General features: G+C 38.7%; 1 protein-coding gene across 1 annotated transcript in view; it reads right to left on the bottom strand.

The window, feature by feature from the left end:
- Positions 1-15,843, bottom strand: part of Myo6 (myosin VI) — a 122,800-nt gene that overhangs the window by 12,245 nt on the left and 94,712 nt on the right. Inside the window, 8 exon segments of the mRNA XM_076918064.1 lie at positions 1,028-1,066; positions 3,725-3,754; positions 4,141-4,167; positions 5,194-5,354; positions 11,644-11,697; positions 11,699-11,723; positions 13,813-14,021; positions 15,520-15,708. Coding sequence (XP_076774179.1) covers positions 1,028-1,066; positions 3,725-3,754; positions 4,141-4,167; positions 5,194-5,354; positions 11,644-11,697; positions 11,699-11,723; positions 13,813-14,021; positions 15,520-15,708 — 734 coding nt within the window.

Raw genomic sequence — 15,843 nt, 5'->3', positions numbered from 1 at the left:
AGTACAGTCACTAAAAATTATTAGGAGTTTTTCTGTTCTGTTTTGAAAAAGAAATCCAATTTACATAACATATAGTTTGATATTCAGATATATGAAAAACATCTGTAGAGTGTATGTGTATGTGTGTGGTGTGTGGTGTGTATATGTCTGTATGTGTGGTGTAGGATGTGTGTTTGTCTGTGTGTGTGTGTTGCTTTGATAAGTTCTAAAGATAACACTGAATCCAAATTATTCTTGCATAAAATGTGAATGTAACAATACTATCTCTTCACCATACTACTAAGCCTGCTAAAAAAATGTATTTGGAGTTAGAAGTAGTAAATGAACTTAATGTAGGTAAATTCTCCCCTCCCCATCTCTGTATTATTAAAATAGTAAAATAAAATAATAAAGTAAAATAAAATAATCTACTGATTGACCTTATCATAAAGACAATCATATAAACAATACATTAAAATAGTAATAGAAATGATTTGGTTTTTAAGACCCACTAGCAGCACTTTTTATTAATGTTGTAACTTTAAAATTGTCAAAATATTATTGATTCAATGCTACTTCTAAAACCTACGGACTAAGGCTGGAGACATGGCTCACCCACTAAAGGCTCACAACTAAAAGCCCTACCAGAGGTTTTCTCTGGAGAGTCACTTGTACCAGTGGATTTTAAACTTGTGTTCATGCTTAAGGTCCCATCTTACTCTACTTCCCCCTCAGCTGGGCACAGTGGCCCCCAAACTGGAGGTAGCACTCCCACCCCCAGGTGAGTTTCAAAGTACTCATTCCATCAGGATGAGACTGAAGAGCACCACCCAGCACCAGTGAAGAGCTTCCCATCCAAAACACCATCTGTGTCCTCAGTGAGAAACAGGGATTAGAAGACTGTGGCTTCTTTCTGTGTTGGGCTGGCATTTCTCATACAGAACAGTTACACGAAAAGAGAGTGAGCCATTCAGACAAATCATCAAAAGGAATTTAAAAGTAGGATTTTTGTAATAAATACTTATTTCTGCAAACGCACTGCACTAACCTACTCAAAATTTCTGACATTTCTTTGGCCATTTGTTCCCTACAAGAAAAAAAAATGGTAATACAGCACAATTACATATAAGGCACAACACATAAGCTCCTTAAAAGATATGAAAATATAATTAATCTCAATATTATCAATATTATACCTATCCAAAACCATTTTACTTTGTGAAGGATCCATTAGTGACATGCTTTTCAGTAACTCTATCCATAAAACATGGTGAGGTCGCTGAGTTTCAAGTTATCTGAGCATATCTCTTATTACTGGGTAAAACCCTCAGATAAAATTTCATGAAGGCCATGCTTTGGTGGTATTTTTTATGCACAGAGTATAAATAGCATGCTTTAAAGGCACTCAGGAAACTTGGCAGGGTATAGATGCTGTACAAGAATCTCTGCACCAAAGATGCTTAGCACGTTAGCCCGATGAAGCGTCATGGTGGTAAAGCAAGCTGACACACTCAGAAACACTCCAGAGAGCCTCAGTTACAAAGCACAGCATGGATTTTAAAAATAAAAGAAGAAAATTCAACATAAGCACTTGTTACATGACATGCCTGATGTAATCTGACCTTGCAAGTATCAGAACATCTGAAAAGTAAAAAGCTGCCCGTTCTTTAATTACTCGGGAGACTGTCACTTCTCAGCCTCCGTGAAGCGGAGTGACAGTTTCACTGGGTTCAAGAAATTGACACCTTTTTATTTCATCCATCCCTGTCCTTTGCTCCTTTTTCCTTCATAATTAATCATTTTCATGTATGTTCTATTCATTCAACGCTAGCAAGCACAAACCCTTTGAATCATTTTTTAAAACACAAATCACAAGTTAAAAAGATGGATATGTTGGCTATAGATACAGTTCCTGAGTGCTTACAAACAGCTGAGACTCTGACTAAGGGGCAGGAGTTTGCATTCAAATATATAATTGATATGTATATTACATACATATTGAATTCACTGTATATATTCGACAACACTGTTGCTGGGAAATATATTTGCTGTCCAGGCAAATACAGTAGAAGAAACTACCCCTGTAGAAGCTCACCAGTGAAGATGAAATCCACAAGATAAATTATGCAAATACAATCTAGTAAAATTGTCTTTTCAGCAATATACTATCAATCTCTCCTAATACTGTTTATCAGAATTTTGTAACTTTCTAATAGTACGATTTTAAATTGTACTACTTTAAATTTTAAAATAAATTTTAAAATTTTAAATTGCTGCCCAGCCTCAAAGTTCCTGTCTGTTATTAACATCCCTGTTTGTCCCAAAGTGTCTTCCATCATGTTCCCAATGAGTCAAATAAGTTTTCAAGGCTATTGATCATTTGACCTGTTGGTTATACAAAGATGTCTCCTAATGATTCAGCACCAGGAGACAACCTCTACCAAGTTACTCTCCTCCCTGACCCTCATCAACACTACCCCAGGTCATTTACCATCAGGTCCCTGCATCTAGGCGCTTTCATCTTCTGGTTTTGCTCAGCTACCTGCAATGCTTGCAATTTTACCTTACACATTAATTGCAGTGTTTATTTAACAAACTCAAAGGACAACTCTGAAGGGACAGTAAAGAGTGCCCACTCAGCAACTCTTCCAAGTTTCTGGTTGGTGCTGAGGTAATAATGCTGTGAGTTTCCATTCCTTGTGCCTGGTGAGGTGTTGGACACCACGAGTGTCCTGAACAGGAACTGTCCTCGGGAGCTCCTCCGATTCACAAGTCAAATAAAAAGGTGTTGATTTCTTGAACCCAGTGAAACTGTCATTCCGATTCACAAGATCAACAAGTTTACCAGACACACCAAGTGAAGCAAAGACACAAATACATTTTACATGTAAATTGTTTTAACATGTTAATAACATGTTTTGCATAGTTTTAATGGAAATTTTTTCTTTTCTAATACATAATCTTTACGCAGATGCCAACATCATGTAATCACACTTTGTTTTATCTGAAATGCTTAAGAGAGCCACCTGTGGGTGACAACATTCTCCTATCAGTCTGAATCTCCAGCTATGGTGTTAACACATAGCCATTCTCTACTTAAGCAGAAACATCCAATTACTGGGTCATGTCTTCTACAGCAAGTGTGCAAGCACCTCAATTAATGCTTCGTTTCGAATGCTCACACTGTTCATGAAACACCAGCTTTTGATGCTCAAGTCTAATACAGTTGAAAACTAGCTTAAAGCTGGTAAAACTCAGGCCGTATAAATATCTCTAAATAGCCCATACACGTATATAATATCTTCTCTTATTTTCCCAGGGTTACTAAAGGTTACTAAATCCTCTCTCTGTAGGGAGACTTATAATGAAAGAAGCATTACATGTAAACTTCAGGTGGAGACCCATTTCACATATTAGTAGAATCAATCATCACATACACTGGAAACTAAGTACTTTACTTATGCTTATCCCACTCCTATTATGAAGATGTGAATTTAAAAAACACAAAACAAGCTGTTATTAAAGTTGAAACAACAGCACAGATAACGGAGAGCAAGTCATGGCTGCTACAGCTGAGCACTGAACACTATCCTAAGGCAAAAAAAAAAAAAAAAAAAAAAAAAAAGTGGGAAAACAGTAATTTCATTATCTTTCAGGAAAATGAAGCAATGTAAAATTTACTCAAATTCAGGAAGTACTTCTCAAAAAAAATCAATCTTTAAAGAGACAAAGAGAAATGACATACGGTGTCATTTGGGGTCTTGTTCCATTAGTTCTGTGAAAAGAATATGTTGTGGTTAATATCACCATCAGCCCTGAATTGTCAAAAATCTCAATAGTGTGAATTTGTGTTCTAATTGTTGATTTAAAAATATAAGTTATCTGAAATCAACATAAGATCATTAAGACTTTCATGTATTTGTAAAATCATTGGAAGGATTGAAAAATAATAAATTAAGAGAATTAAGAAAAATTAAAGAGAAAATATATTAAGATTAGAAAATCCAGACATTCATATGCTGTGAGATTTGGTGTTAACAGAAATTTAATGTCCCTATAATTTCATGCAATTTGAAGTTACCAGTTTGCATCAAGGATCATAAGTGCAATGGATTAAGATGATATTTGAAAACATACTATATGGCTGCAAAAAGGTCTTACTTAGAGGTTGCTGGACAGGGACTCAAGCTGAAAAAGTAACTCAGAGATGTTTAGTACACCAGAAGCCATGTACTTATCACATACATCATTTATGTAATTGTTACAGGCACTTTGGTATATCCAGTCCTAGCCAGGTCATTTGCAGTGCCGTATACTTTCATATATAGTGTAGACACCGGAGCTTTTCAAAACAATTACATGCTGGAAAAACTTGTGATGACAAATGAACAAAAGCCATCTTTGCAGCTAAATAAAAATCTAACCTCAAATGGCATTGCCGTTGCCTTTTACAAGCAAACAGCTCCATCTACTGGTTATAATTTAATATACTCTAGACACTGTTTTGAAAACCAAAATTACATGTCTATGCTCACCTTTCATTATATAGAAAGCATGTACCTCTCACAAATTTGTTTTGCCTTTTGAAACAAATAATCAAAATAACTGTTTATATATTCTAAAAATTCTTAGATGATAAATATTGACTTTTCCAAAACTTGATGCAAAATATTAAGAACTACCATGCTCCTCCAAACTCTACCATACTATCTAGACATAATTCAAAATTTAAGGAGACAACACATTTCAGTAAGACTGGCTTTCCTTCTTAAAAAGGAATCATTCTTATTCTGAGGCACAGGCAGGTAAACTGCATCTCGCTGTCTTAAGAATGTGGTGTGTTGCTTCAAACTTGCATTAAAAAATACAGACTCGTGTATCACTAACTTCTATGTCAGTGATTAACAAGAATTAGAAACTAAATTTCTACCCATTATGCAATGCCACTAAGTAATTTCAGAAATAAAACTGAGTTTTACTCTTGGCAGAACAACCATTACTGAAAATGTGGGGTTTATGTTTTAACAGCTCAAAAACTAAATGGAAAATCATTTGTTTTATTCATCTGAGTATAAAAGTAAATCCAACTTTAAATGGTTTTATATCAAATATGTCAAAACCTAAAATGTAAGACTCTCTCCTAGTCCTTTTCAAATAGAAACAAGCAGGCTGCTTAAGAGAGCCCAGGACAGGGTGCAACCCAGAGCCCAGTACCTGCGGAGTGCCGTGTCACCCTGCGCCTCATCACTGATGAGCTCAGACTCATTCTGGGCGATTCGCAGGGCCAACTCCCTGTCCCTGCACTCCTGGGCCAGGACCGCCTGCTGCTGGGACTCCTCCTCCCGCTGTCTTGCCAGCTGCGCCTCCACCTCAGCCTGCAACACAGAAAGCCACAACTAGCCAGAGCTCTTTGTCCTTAAAATTATTACCTCAACTCTTTTGATAAGTTTTGGTTAAAAGTCTATTTTATTTGGATATTAGAATGGCTACTCCAGCTTGTTTCTTAGGACCATGTGCTTGTAAAACTTTTTTCCAGCCTTTTACTCTGATGCAGTAGTGTATGTCTTTGTCACTGAGGTGTGTTCCTTATATGCAGCAAAATGCTAGATCCTGCTCATGTATCCAGTAGCCTGTGTCTTTTTATTGGGGAATTGAGTCCATTGATGTTGAGAGATATTAAAGACCAGTGATGAGCAGATCTTGGGTGGCAGCTCTGCCCCCAACATCCAAGAACCCAGAGGAAGCAGGGATCCCAAGTGCTCGAACTCAGGCAGTATCTTAGGTAAGCAGACAGCAGGGCCCGCCCTAAACAGGGAGTAACTGGGAACCAAAAGGACCCAGGAAGTCACTCCCGGCCCGGAACACTGGTTCCTTCCGGTCTGGGCCAGAGCACTGAGCAGATCTTGGGTGGCAGCTCTGCCCCCAACCTCCAAGAACCCAGAGGAAGCAGGGATCCCAGGCACTCGAACTCAGGCAGTATCCTAGGTAAGCAGACAGCAGTGCCCGCCCTAAACAGGGAGTAACTGGGAACCAAAAGGACCCAGAAAGTCACTCCCGGCCCGGAACACTGGTTCCTTCCGGTCTGGGCCAGAGCACTGAGCAGATCTTGGGTGGCAGCTCTGCCCCCAACATCCAAGAACCCAGAGGAAGCAGGGATCTCAGGCGCTCTAACTTAGACAGTGTCTTAGAAACTAGTTCTCAGATCTGAGGCCTAGATCAGACCTCTGCCAGGTCTGCTGTTGTGTGGACCCCGGATTCCACCTGAGACATACTGGAAGGTCCACTCAATCCAGATCCACAGAGGAACAAATGAACTCAGAGCTTCAGACAACATATCCTGAGATATTCTAGAGGAGACACTGTACCCAGAACAGCAGACACCTAGCTAGACTACTACCTTGGAGGCACCATATCCTGAGGCATCCTAGAGGTACCACTGTAATCAGTACAGCTGGAAAAGATCACAGAGACATCTGGACCCCTAGGAGATCAGACACAAGCTAGATAACTAGAAAGACAGGCTTCAGTCAGCGACAGCAAGTACAGACAGCACTAGAGTTAGCCAGATGGCAAAAGGCAAGAGCAAGAATGTAAGCAACAGAAACCAAAGTTACATGGCATCATCAGAACCCAGCTCCCCCATCAGAGCAAGCCCTGAACACCCCATCACACCAGAAAAGCAGGAATCAGAATTAAAATCACTTCTCATGATGATGATAGAGGGCTTTAAGAAAGACATAAATAACACTCTCAAAGAACTTAAGGAGAGCACTGGTAGACAAATAGAAACCCTTAAAGAGGAAACACAAAAATCCCTTAAGGAATTTCAAGAAAATGCAACCAAACGGGAAAAGGAATTAAACAGAGCCATGCAGGATCTAAAAATGGAAGTAGAAACAATAAAGAAATCACAAAGGGACAATACCCTGGAGATAGAAAACCTAAAAAATAGATCAGGAGTCATAGACACAAGTATCACCAACAGAATACAAGAGATGGAAGAGAGAATCTCATGTGCAGAAGATACCATGGAAAACGTTGACACAACTGTCAAAGAAAATGCAAAATACAAAAAGCTACTAACCCAAAATATACAAGAAATCCAAGACACAATGAGAAGGCCAAACCTAAGGATAATAGGTATAGATGAGGGGGAAGACTCCCAACTAAAAAGACCAGTAAATATCCTCAACAAAATTATAGAGGAAAACTTCCCTAACCTAAAGAAAGAGATGTCCATAAATATACAAGAAGCTTACAGAACTCCAAATAGTTTAGACCAGAAAAGAAATACTTCCCGCCATATAATAGTCAAAACATCAAATGTACAAAACAAAGAAAAAATACTAAAAGCAGTAAGGGAAAAAGGCAAAGTAACATATAAAGGCAGACCTATAAGAATTACACCAGACTTCTCACCAGAGACCATAAAAGCCAGAAGATCCTGGACCGATATCATACAGACCCTAAGAGAACACAAATGCCAGCCCAGACTACTATACCCAGCAAAACTCTCAATCATTATTGATGGAGAAACCAAAATATTCCATGACAAATCCAAATTTACACAGTATCTCAACACAAATCCAGCACTTCAAAGAATAATTGGTGGAAAACTCCAACACAAGGAGGGAAACTACAACCTAAAAAAAGCAAGAAAGTAATCTTCCAAAAACCCCAAAAGAAGATAGTTACACAAACATATCTCCACGGATGTTAGCCCAAAAGCTTGGATTAGCGAAGACTCAATCCACAGACCACATGAAGCTCATGAAGAAGGAAGACCAAGAGGGGATGCCTCAGTTCTACTTAGAACGAGAAATAAAAATGCTTAAGGGAGCAAATAGGGAAACAAAACATGGAACAGAAACTGAAGGAGGGGCCATCAGGAGACCTTTCCACCTGGGTATTCACCCCATGTACAGCCACCTAAGCTAAACACTGTTGTGGATGGCTGGAAGTGCATAATGTGAGGAACATGATATAGCTGTCTCCTTAGAGGTCAGCCAAAGACTAAAACACTCAGAGGACAATGTTCACAATTAACCACTGATATGATCAGGGGTTTCCCAATGGAGAACTTAGTGAGAGGACTGAAGGAGCAGAAAGGGTTATTGACCCCAGGTGGAAAGCAACAATACCAAACAACCAGAGCCCCCCCCAGGGTCTAAACCACCAGCCTGGGAACACATAGGGAGGGACCCAAGACTCCAGAGGTATATGTAGGGGAGGATGGCCCTGTCGGACATAGGTGGGAGAGGAGTTTCTTGGTCCCATAAAAAAATGAATGAAAAATGAATGAATGAACACACAGTGGGGGGGGAGATGTGAGGGCAGAGAGGGGATAGTGAGGGGGTAGGTGTGGTCACTGCCTCATGGAAGCATGAGGAGGGGGATGAGATAGGTTTCTGGGTAGTGGGAGGAAGTAGGCTAAGGGGATAAAATCTGAAACGTAAATACTACAACCAATTTTAACAAGCGGGGAAAAAAAAAGTCTTCAGAACCAATATCTTAAAAAAAAAAAAAAAATGTCAGCCCCCTGGGGGTGGGAAATTTTTTTTTCTTGATACTAAAACTTGTTCTGAGAATTGTATATTGCAGAATACACAGCCTTGGTGTATCTACTCATCAAGCACACTGAGCAGACCTGCCCAAACCTCTGATGTCCTGGAATTCCATCTGGATTCAGTGAAGACACAGCATCAGAGGCTTATCAACTTACTCTTTCCCCCACCCCTCTTCTAAAATCTCAACGCCCTTAATCAGCTTGAAGAAGTTCAAGAAGAGTCAGCGCCCCTATTCCCTGAGCTTGGGGACTAATGTGGTTAATAATGGTCTGTCTTTCTAGGGACAAGTAGTGGTTTTGTTGGAACAGGGGGGATTAGCTAGGACTTATTGCATAGCCATAACCTACTGGTAGAAATCTGTATAATTATTATCAAGATGAAGTTATAAATTCTTAAATGGTACAAAATTTACTTTGATCTCAAATTTAAGGTTTTCATTGGTACGAGCCTCTTATTAATATAAAAATGAGATGAATATTGATACACTCATGGGCATTGTGCCTGTATAACACATTTAGGAATACAATGCCTAGACCCAGCCCTTTTTTAACTTTTTTAACTGATTTGGGACGGTTAACCTGAGTTAAGGGACTATAGCAAATTCATATTTTTGAGTTTATTGTTAGGGTGTTTTCCATATTTTACTTAGAAAAAGCTGAGAGGAGTTAACAGAAAACAGTCCAGGTTACCTTACATGGATAGTTGGTTTTCAAAACATCAGAAGTCCATAGAACTGATGCTACAAATATTTATATATTAATGTTCATATTGATTAGAGACCTGTCTGCTCCTGACAGCTTCCTGTCATGGATTCTAAGAAGAAATTGAGCATCCTTGGAGTTACTCCAGTTGTGTGGTAACAGCCACTAGGCAAGAATTGCCTCTCTCCATCTACAGACAAATTACTGTCCAGAAAAGGACACACATGCAGAATAGTCGACTGATTATATCTGCCTAGACAGCGTAATCAGTCCTTAATAATCCTGCATCACCAAGGTCTGTCAGATGATTCTGGGCCAGAAGGCTGAAGATTTGATGCTCCAACGTTCGGTAGTATAGGGGCTTTTCAGGTGTTCAGAGGTCTCTATAAATTGGCTAAGTTTTAGAAGCTATGCTTTGTGCTTCCCACAATTATAGTTAACTCAGTCATTCTGGATTTCTGACGGGGTTGAAAACTTATAGCTATTTACCGTAAGAGAAAAGATTTGAGTGGATGGTCGGCAGCTGACATTCATCCTAAAGCCAGGTACAGAACTAAATGTTTTAGTTAGGATAGATGACAGAGGTGCTGGTTAGTCAACAAAATGATGGACTGGGTATTAGGACTACTTTGTACCTCACTGGTACAAATTGGCATAATTATGCTCTAATTGTATTTTGAGAGAAAAGTTTCATTTTAACAGGAAGGGTGATGTGTAGGAGGAGCTAAGGTAGGAGGAGTACTGAGAGGAAGAAAAGGAGTAAGAAGAGGAGGAGAAGAAGGAGAGGAGAAGCTAGGTGATGAAAGAGAGAAAGAGGGGGGAGACAGGGAGGCAGATATTCATGTATCTCCACCAGTCAAAGATAGTTGTTATATCTAGGTTGGTCAGTGGGTTACACCTCTGATTGAACAATTCCAAACTTATAACGCTTATGATTAACATTATTTTAAAAAATGTATAAATGCAAAAAGGAAAAGGGGGCATGGGATAGGGGTTTTCTAAGGGGGGGGGATGGGGAAAGGGGATGGCATCTGAAGTGTAAATAAAATATCTAATAAAAAAAAGAATTATATGGGAGAGTTTTGAGGTGGGAAATGGAAGTGGAAAATGATAAAATTATAATCTGAAAAATAAATTTCTTTAAAATAGTTTAAAAAAAAAAAAAAAAAGACCAGTGATTGTTGGCTCCTGTTACTTTTGTTGTTGGAGGTGGTATTATGTGTCTGTGATTATCTTCTTTTGGGTTTGTTGTGAGATGATTAATGCTTATGTTTTCTTTGGTGTAACAAGAACGATTCTCAACAATAACAGAGCTTCTGGGGGAATCACCATCCCTGACTTCAAGCAGTTCTATAGAGCAATGGTGATAAAAATCTGCATGGTATTGGTAGAGAGGCTTACAGGTCGACCAATAGCATAGAATTGAAGACCCAGAAATAAAGCCACACACTTGCGAACGCTTAATCTTTGACAAAGAAGCCAAAATCATACAGTGGAATAAAGAAAGCATCTTCAATAAATGGTGCTGGTCTAACTGGTGATCTTTATGTAGAAAAATGAAAATAGACTCATATTTATCACCTTGCACAAAGCTCAAGTCCAAGTGGATCAAGGATCTCAACATAAAACCAGATACACTGAATCTAATAGAAAAGAAAGTGGGAAAGAGCCATGAACTCATTGGCACAGGGGGAAATTTCCTAAACAGAACTCCAATGTCTCAGGCTCTAAGATCAAGAATTGATAAATGGGACCTCATGAAATTGGAAAGCTTCTGTAAGGCAAAGGACACAGTCAACGGACAAATTGGCAACCTTACAGATGAGGAAAAATCTTCACTGACCCCACATGTGATAGAGGGCTAATATCCAACATATATAAGAACTCAAGAAGACTAATCATCAAAAACCCAAACAAACCCAATCAAAAAATGGGGTATAGAAACTAAACAATGAATTCACAACAGAGGAGATGGATGAGAAGCACTTAAAGAAATGTTCAAAGTCCTTAGTGATCAGGGAAATGCAAATCAAAATAACCCTGAGATTCCACCTTATACCAACACACAGTCAAAATTTCTGACCCAGAATTGTTCATGTTTAAAAGAACTGCCAGAACAAAAATGGAGAAGAGACTGAAGAAAAGGACCAAGTTGAGATTCATCTCATGGAAGTCGGACAGGACACCAAAGCCTGACACTGTTACTGATGCTATGATGTGCTTGTAGACAGGACCCTAGCATGGCTTCCCTAGCACCAATGTCCCATCTCACTCTCCCTTTAACCCCAGGGGTAATCAGTGATAATCCAAGCCGACAACCCAGGGTTTTGAATTCACTTTCTCTCATTGAGTAAGAAATTCTATTGAGAGAGAAATGCAGCCCAACAAGCACACACCTGGATACGCTTTTCATCATCTTCCCGCTTCTTCCTTTCCTCCTCCTCCTGTTTTTCTCTTTGCTTCCATCTCAAGTTTCCTACGAAAGGGGAAGAGAACTCTTCAGATGTTTTAACATACTATGAAATCTTTCAGAAGATAGACAAGCCCTACATAAACAAGCATCAGAGAAACAGCAGGATGAACCCATGTTAGCCTCGGAAACACACACATTATCAATTTGGTTCAAATGACATAAAGTTTAACTCCCCTAAACAATAGAGCAGATACAACAAATCATCTTCTGTAGCATTAAGCCCTGCTAGACTAACTTGGTAATGATGAGTTTACAATTCAAGGAAATGACGTTGGTGTATAGAAGGGCACCCTGAATAGCCGTGAGTACAGATACACTTAGTTCACAAATGACTAGGATACAGAATGAGTCTAGCAGCACAGCCATGGATGAAGAATGAAACCATGCTGTCTGTCTGCAGTGAACACAGAACTTGAGGGCATTGTGTTATTGAAAAAAAGCCAGACTCAGAAGAAACACAGGAACCATGTGTTCTCTCTTTTGTGAAACTTGAGGAAAAGAGAGAAGTCTACTTGAAAAACAGAATAGAGATCCCAGGGACTCTGAAGAGTGTTTGCCAGGAGAAAAGATAGGAAGAAGAGAAAATGGATGGGTACTCAAAATGCACTATACATGTATGTTAGTATCAAATGAATCCAGTAACATGTACAATTAATATGTTTTAGAGCAAAAGGGAACTTCCTAGGCAGGTGGATAATGCCTGTAAACACAGCATGGAGAGGCAGTGGAAAGAGGACTGCCACAAAGTGGAAGGCAGCAGGCTTCAACTTACATATGTATGTATGTCTGTATTTATGCATACATGCATGCTTATGTGTGTATGTATGCTTATGTGTGTATGCATGTATGCTTATGTATGCATGTATGCTTATGTATGCATGTATGCTTATGTATGCATGTATGCTTATGCATGTATGTATGCTTATGTATGCATGTATGCTTATGCATGTATGTATGCTTATGTATGCATGTATGCTTATGCATGTATGTATGCTTATGTATGCATGTATGTTTATGTATGCATGTATGCTTATGTATGCATGTATGCTTATGTATGCATGTATGCTTATGTATGCATGTATGCTTATGTATGCATGTACGCTTATGTATGCATGCTTATGTGTGTATGCATGTATGCTTATGTATGCATGTATGCTTATGTATGCATGTATGCTTATATATGCATGTATGCTTATGTATGCATGTATGCTTATGCATGTATGTATGCTTATGCATGTATGTATGCTTATGTATGCATGTATGCTTATGCATGTATGTATGCTTATGTATGCATGTATGCTTATGTATGCATGTATGCTTATGTATGTATGCATGCTTATGTGTGTATGCATGTATGCTTATGTGTGCATGTATGCTTATGTATGTATGTATGCTTATGCATGTATGTATGCTTATGCATGTATGTATGCTTATGTAACAAAACCTAGGTCAGTCAGGGCTACAAGGCCATCTCTAAAAGCCAAAGAATAAAATCAAGCAAGATTGAATGAATCAAGTTTGTGTGCTCACTTAAAAAGTTTCAGACATTAGGGTCAACAAGATGGGTAGGAGGGTAAAGGCCCTGCCACCAGATCTGATACTCTCAGTCCCATAAAGCCACATGGTAGGAGAGAACCAACTCCCACAAGTTACTATCTGACTTCCACATAACACCATGGCAAAGAATAACACACACACATACACACACACAAATAAATGTAATAAAAATTTTCAGACTTTAAGAGCATTCAACCTGTACTTAACCACTCCATATAACTATAGAAAATGGGCACTTAATTTTTTTTCAAACTTATTCTAAAACTGGTTGATTTGTACCAGGCATCTTGGTGTGTAAGTTTAACCCTCACTCAGAAGACGGTAGCAGGAGGATGAGAGTTCCTGGCCAGCCTGGGCTACACTGTGAAACGCTTTCACACACACACACACACACACAAAATAAGAATGAATGAATAAATAAATAATTAAACAAATAAATAAAGCATAATCATCTGATTAAAGTAGGAATACAGTTCTAGAATATCTAGCATCCTTCATCCTGTAGATTCTAGTGGGAACAATGCAAATGCCTTACATCCGCCTCTCTTCTTCCTCCTTCCGCCAACGTTGTTCATCTTCCTCACGCCTCTTCCTTTCTTTCTCCATCTCCTCTTGGATGCGCCTCAGCCTCTCTGCCTCCTCCTCCTGCTGTTTCTTTTTCTGCAGTGCACTGAGAAGCTCTTCTGAGCTTTTAACAAGTGCGTCATACTCTTTCTGTATCTGCTCCCTTGTCATCATGGTGGACTTAAGAAGACAAATCACAAACATTACGTAGTTACCTCCTGTGCACAGTAGGGTGATTACCGGACTGTACACTGTAAAGTGGTTACAATGAGAAACTCAATATTTTGTGGGTTTTCATAGTTTAAAAAAGATATACTCTAAGATACAGAGAAACAGCTAGCAAAGCTGACCAACAAATTCATATTCATATCTTCTCTTGAAATAGATAGTCTGGGTAACCTTGAACTAGGTATGGAGGTGAGGAACCTCACAAACACCAGGATTACGGGTATACACTACCATGTCAACTGCTCACACAGTCTGCAAATGCTATCTATACACATAATCATTAGATTCTGTGTTTATCAAACAAGCCATCAATATCTGTAGCACTCTGTGAACAAAGCTATACAAACATAGCTTTAAAATCCTTTTAAGGAATGACTATCTCATGTACCAAAGTTTGCTTTCTTTCTTTATTGCATTCGATTAGTAGGAGAGTTGGGAAAGCACATATAGCTTGTTGCATGGTTCTCCTGGGGTGATTCTGATTGACAGTGGTTACCTCACAAACCCATCTCACCCTGAGCTGTAAACTCATCTCAACTGAGCCCACCTTAGCATGCTCAGCCCTTTCTTGATTGCTATTCTCTTTCTACCTCTAATACTTGCCCCATCCACAGAAACTTCCAAAAAAGGCTAATTCTCATATATTAACTTCTGAATGCTACCTGAGAAAAACCCTGTGAAACCCTAACACATAATTAACGACATTGAAAAAGATGAACTATGATAACAAACATTACAGAAAATTTCATATTTTCACTCACATTAATAATCAAGCAATTGAAAATGAAAACCAAAATAGCCCTACTTTTCCTTTTAAAATGAAGAAAATTAATTGCTACTTTTAAAATAGCTATGTAATTAATAAGCGTAATATATTAACCACAACGAGTCAAGTAACATAACAGCAGAGATACACCATGAAATGATTGCGGCAGAGAACTATGCAAAGCAACTGCACACAAAGTGAGACCATGGAAGAAATACAGCAAATGCTAGCTGAACACTTAGCGTGACACTATCAAGGAGTTTTGGGTGGTTTTCTTTCCGTTTTCAACAATGACACTCAGTGTGCTGCATGCAATCCCCAGCACCACCAGAAAGAAAAATGAATACTACAGAATAAAAGTTGCCTTTGGAAAGAAGAAAAGCATTTAAAAAAAGAAAAAGAAAAACAAAGAATGTGCATTAACCCTCTCTGAATCCTGATTGCAAAAGCTTACCAACATTCAGTATTTTAGTGATTCTCTGAGGGTAATATTTTGCCTAGCAACAGATAAAAATTACATTTTTATTTATCTTTTTACTATGAAATTTTTTCAAATATTCAGAAAAGGTTAATGTGATGTTTTATATTTTGAATAAGGATGCTTTCCTACACAATTTCAACACTGATAACAAAAAAACAGCAAATTATATAAAAAGTTCAAGTAAGCTGGATTAAATCACCCACCTTAATTTTGGCCATCAGGGCATCAATAGAAATTTCAAGATCTTTGATCTGTCTGTTCACCTCCGGCTTCCCATCTTTCAGTGCACTTACAACCTCATTGAACTTATCGAGTCGTTTCTTCAGTGTGCGCACCTTAACCAGGCCGTCAATGCTGCAACGGTAGGGCTCTGTCAGACATTTCCTCACAGGCTAATATCCTAGTGGAGATGCTCATCCGTAGAAAGCAAACACTGCGCCTGAACAGGCGGGCTACTTCCAACTTCAGTGTCAGCTACTACTCTTTTCAGGCCTCTCATTAAGTATAACAAGAATCAAATACACAGA

Source organism: Arvicanthis niloticus, chromosome 21, assembly GCF_011762505.2.
Source record: "Arvicanthis niloticus isolate mArvNil1 chromosome 21, mArvNil1.pat.X, whole genome shotgun sequence".
Lineage (NCBI taxonomy): Eukaryota > Metazoa > Chordata > Mammalia > Rodentia > Muridae > Arvicanthis > Arvicanthis niloticus.
The sequence above is the reverse complement of the archived record's forward strand: the minus strand, read 5'-3'. Positions and strand labels throughout refer to the sequence as shown.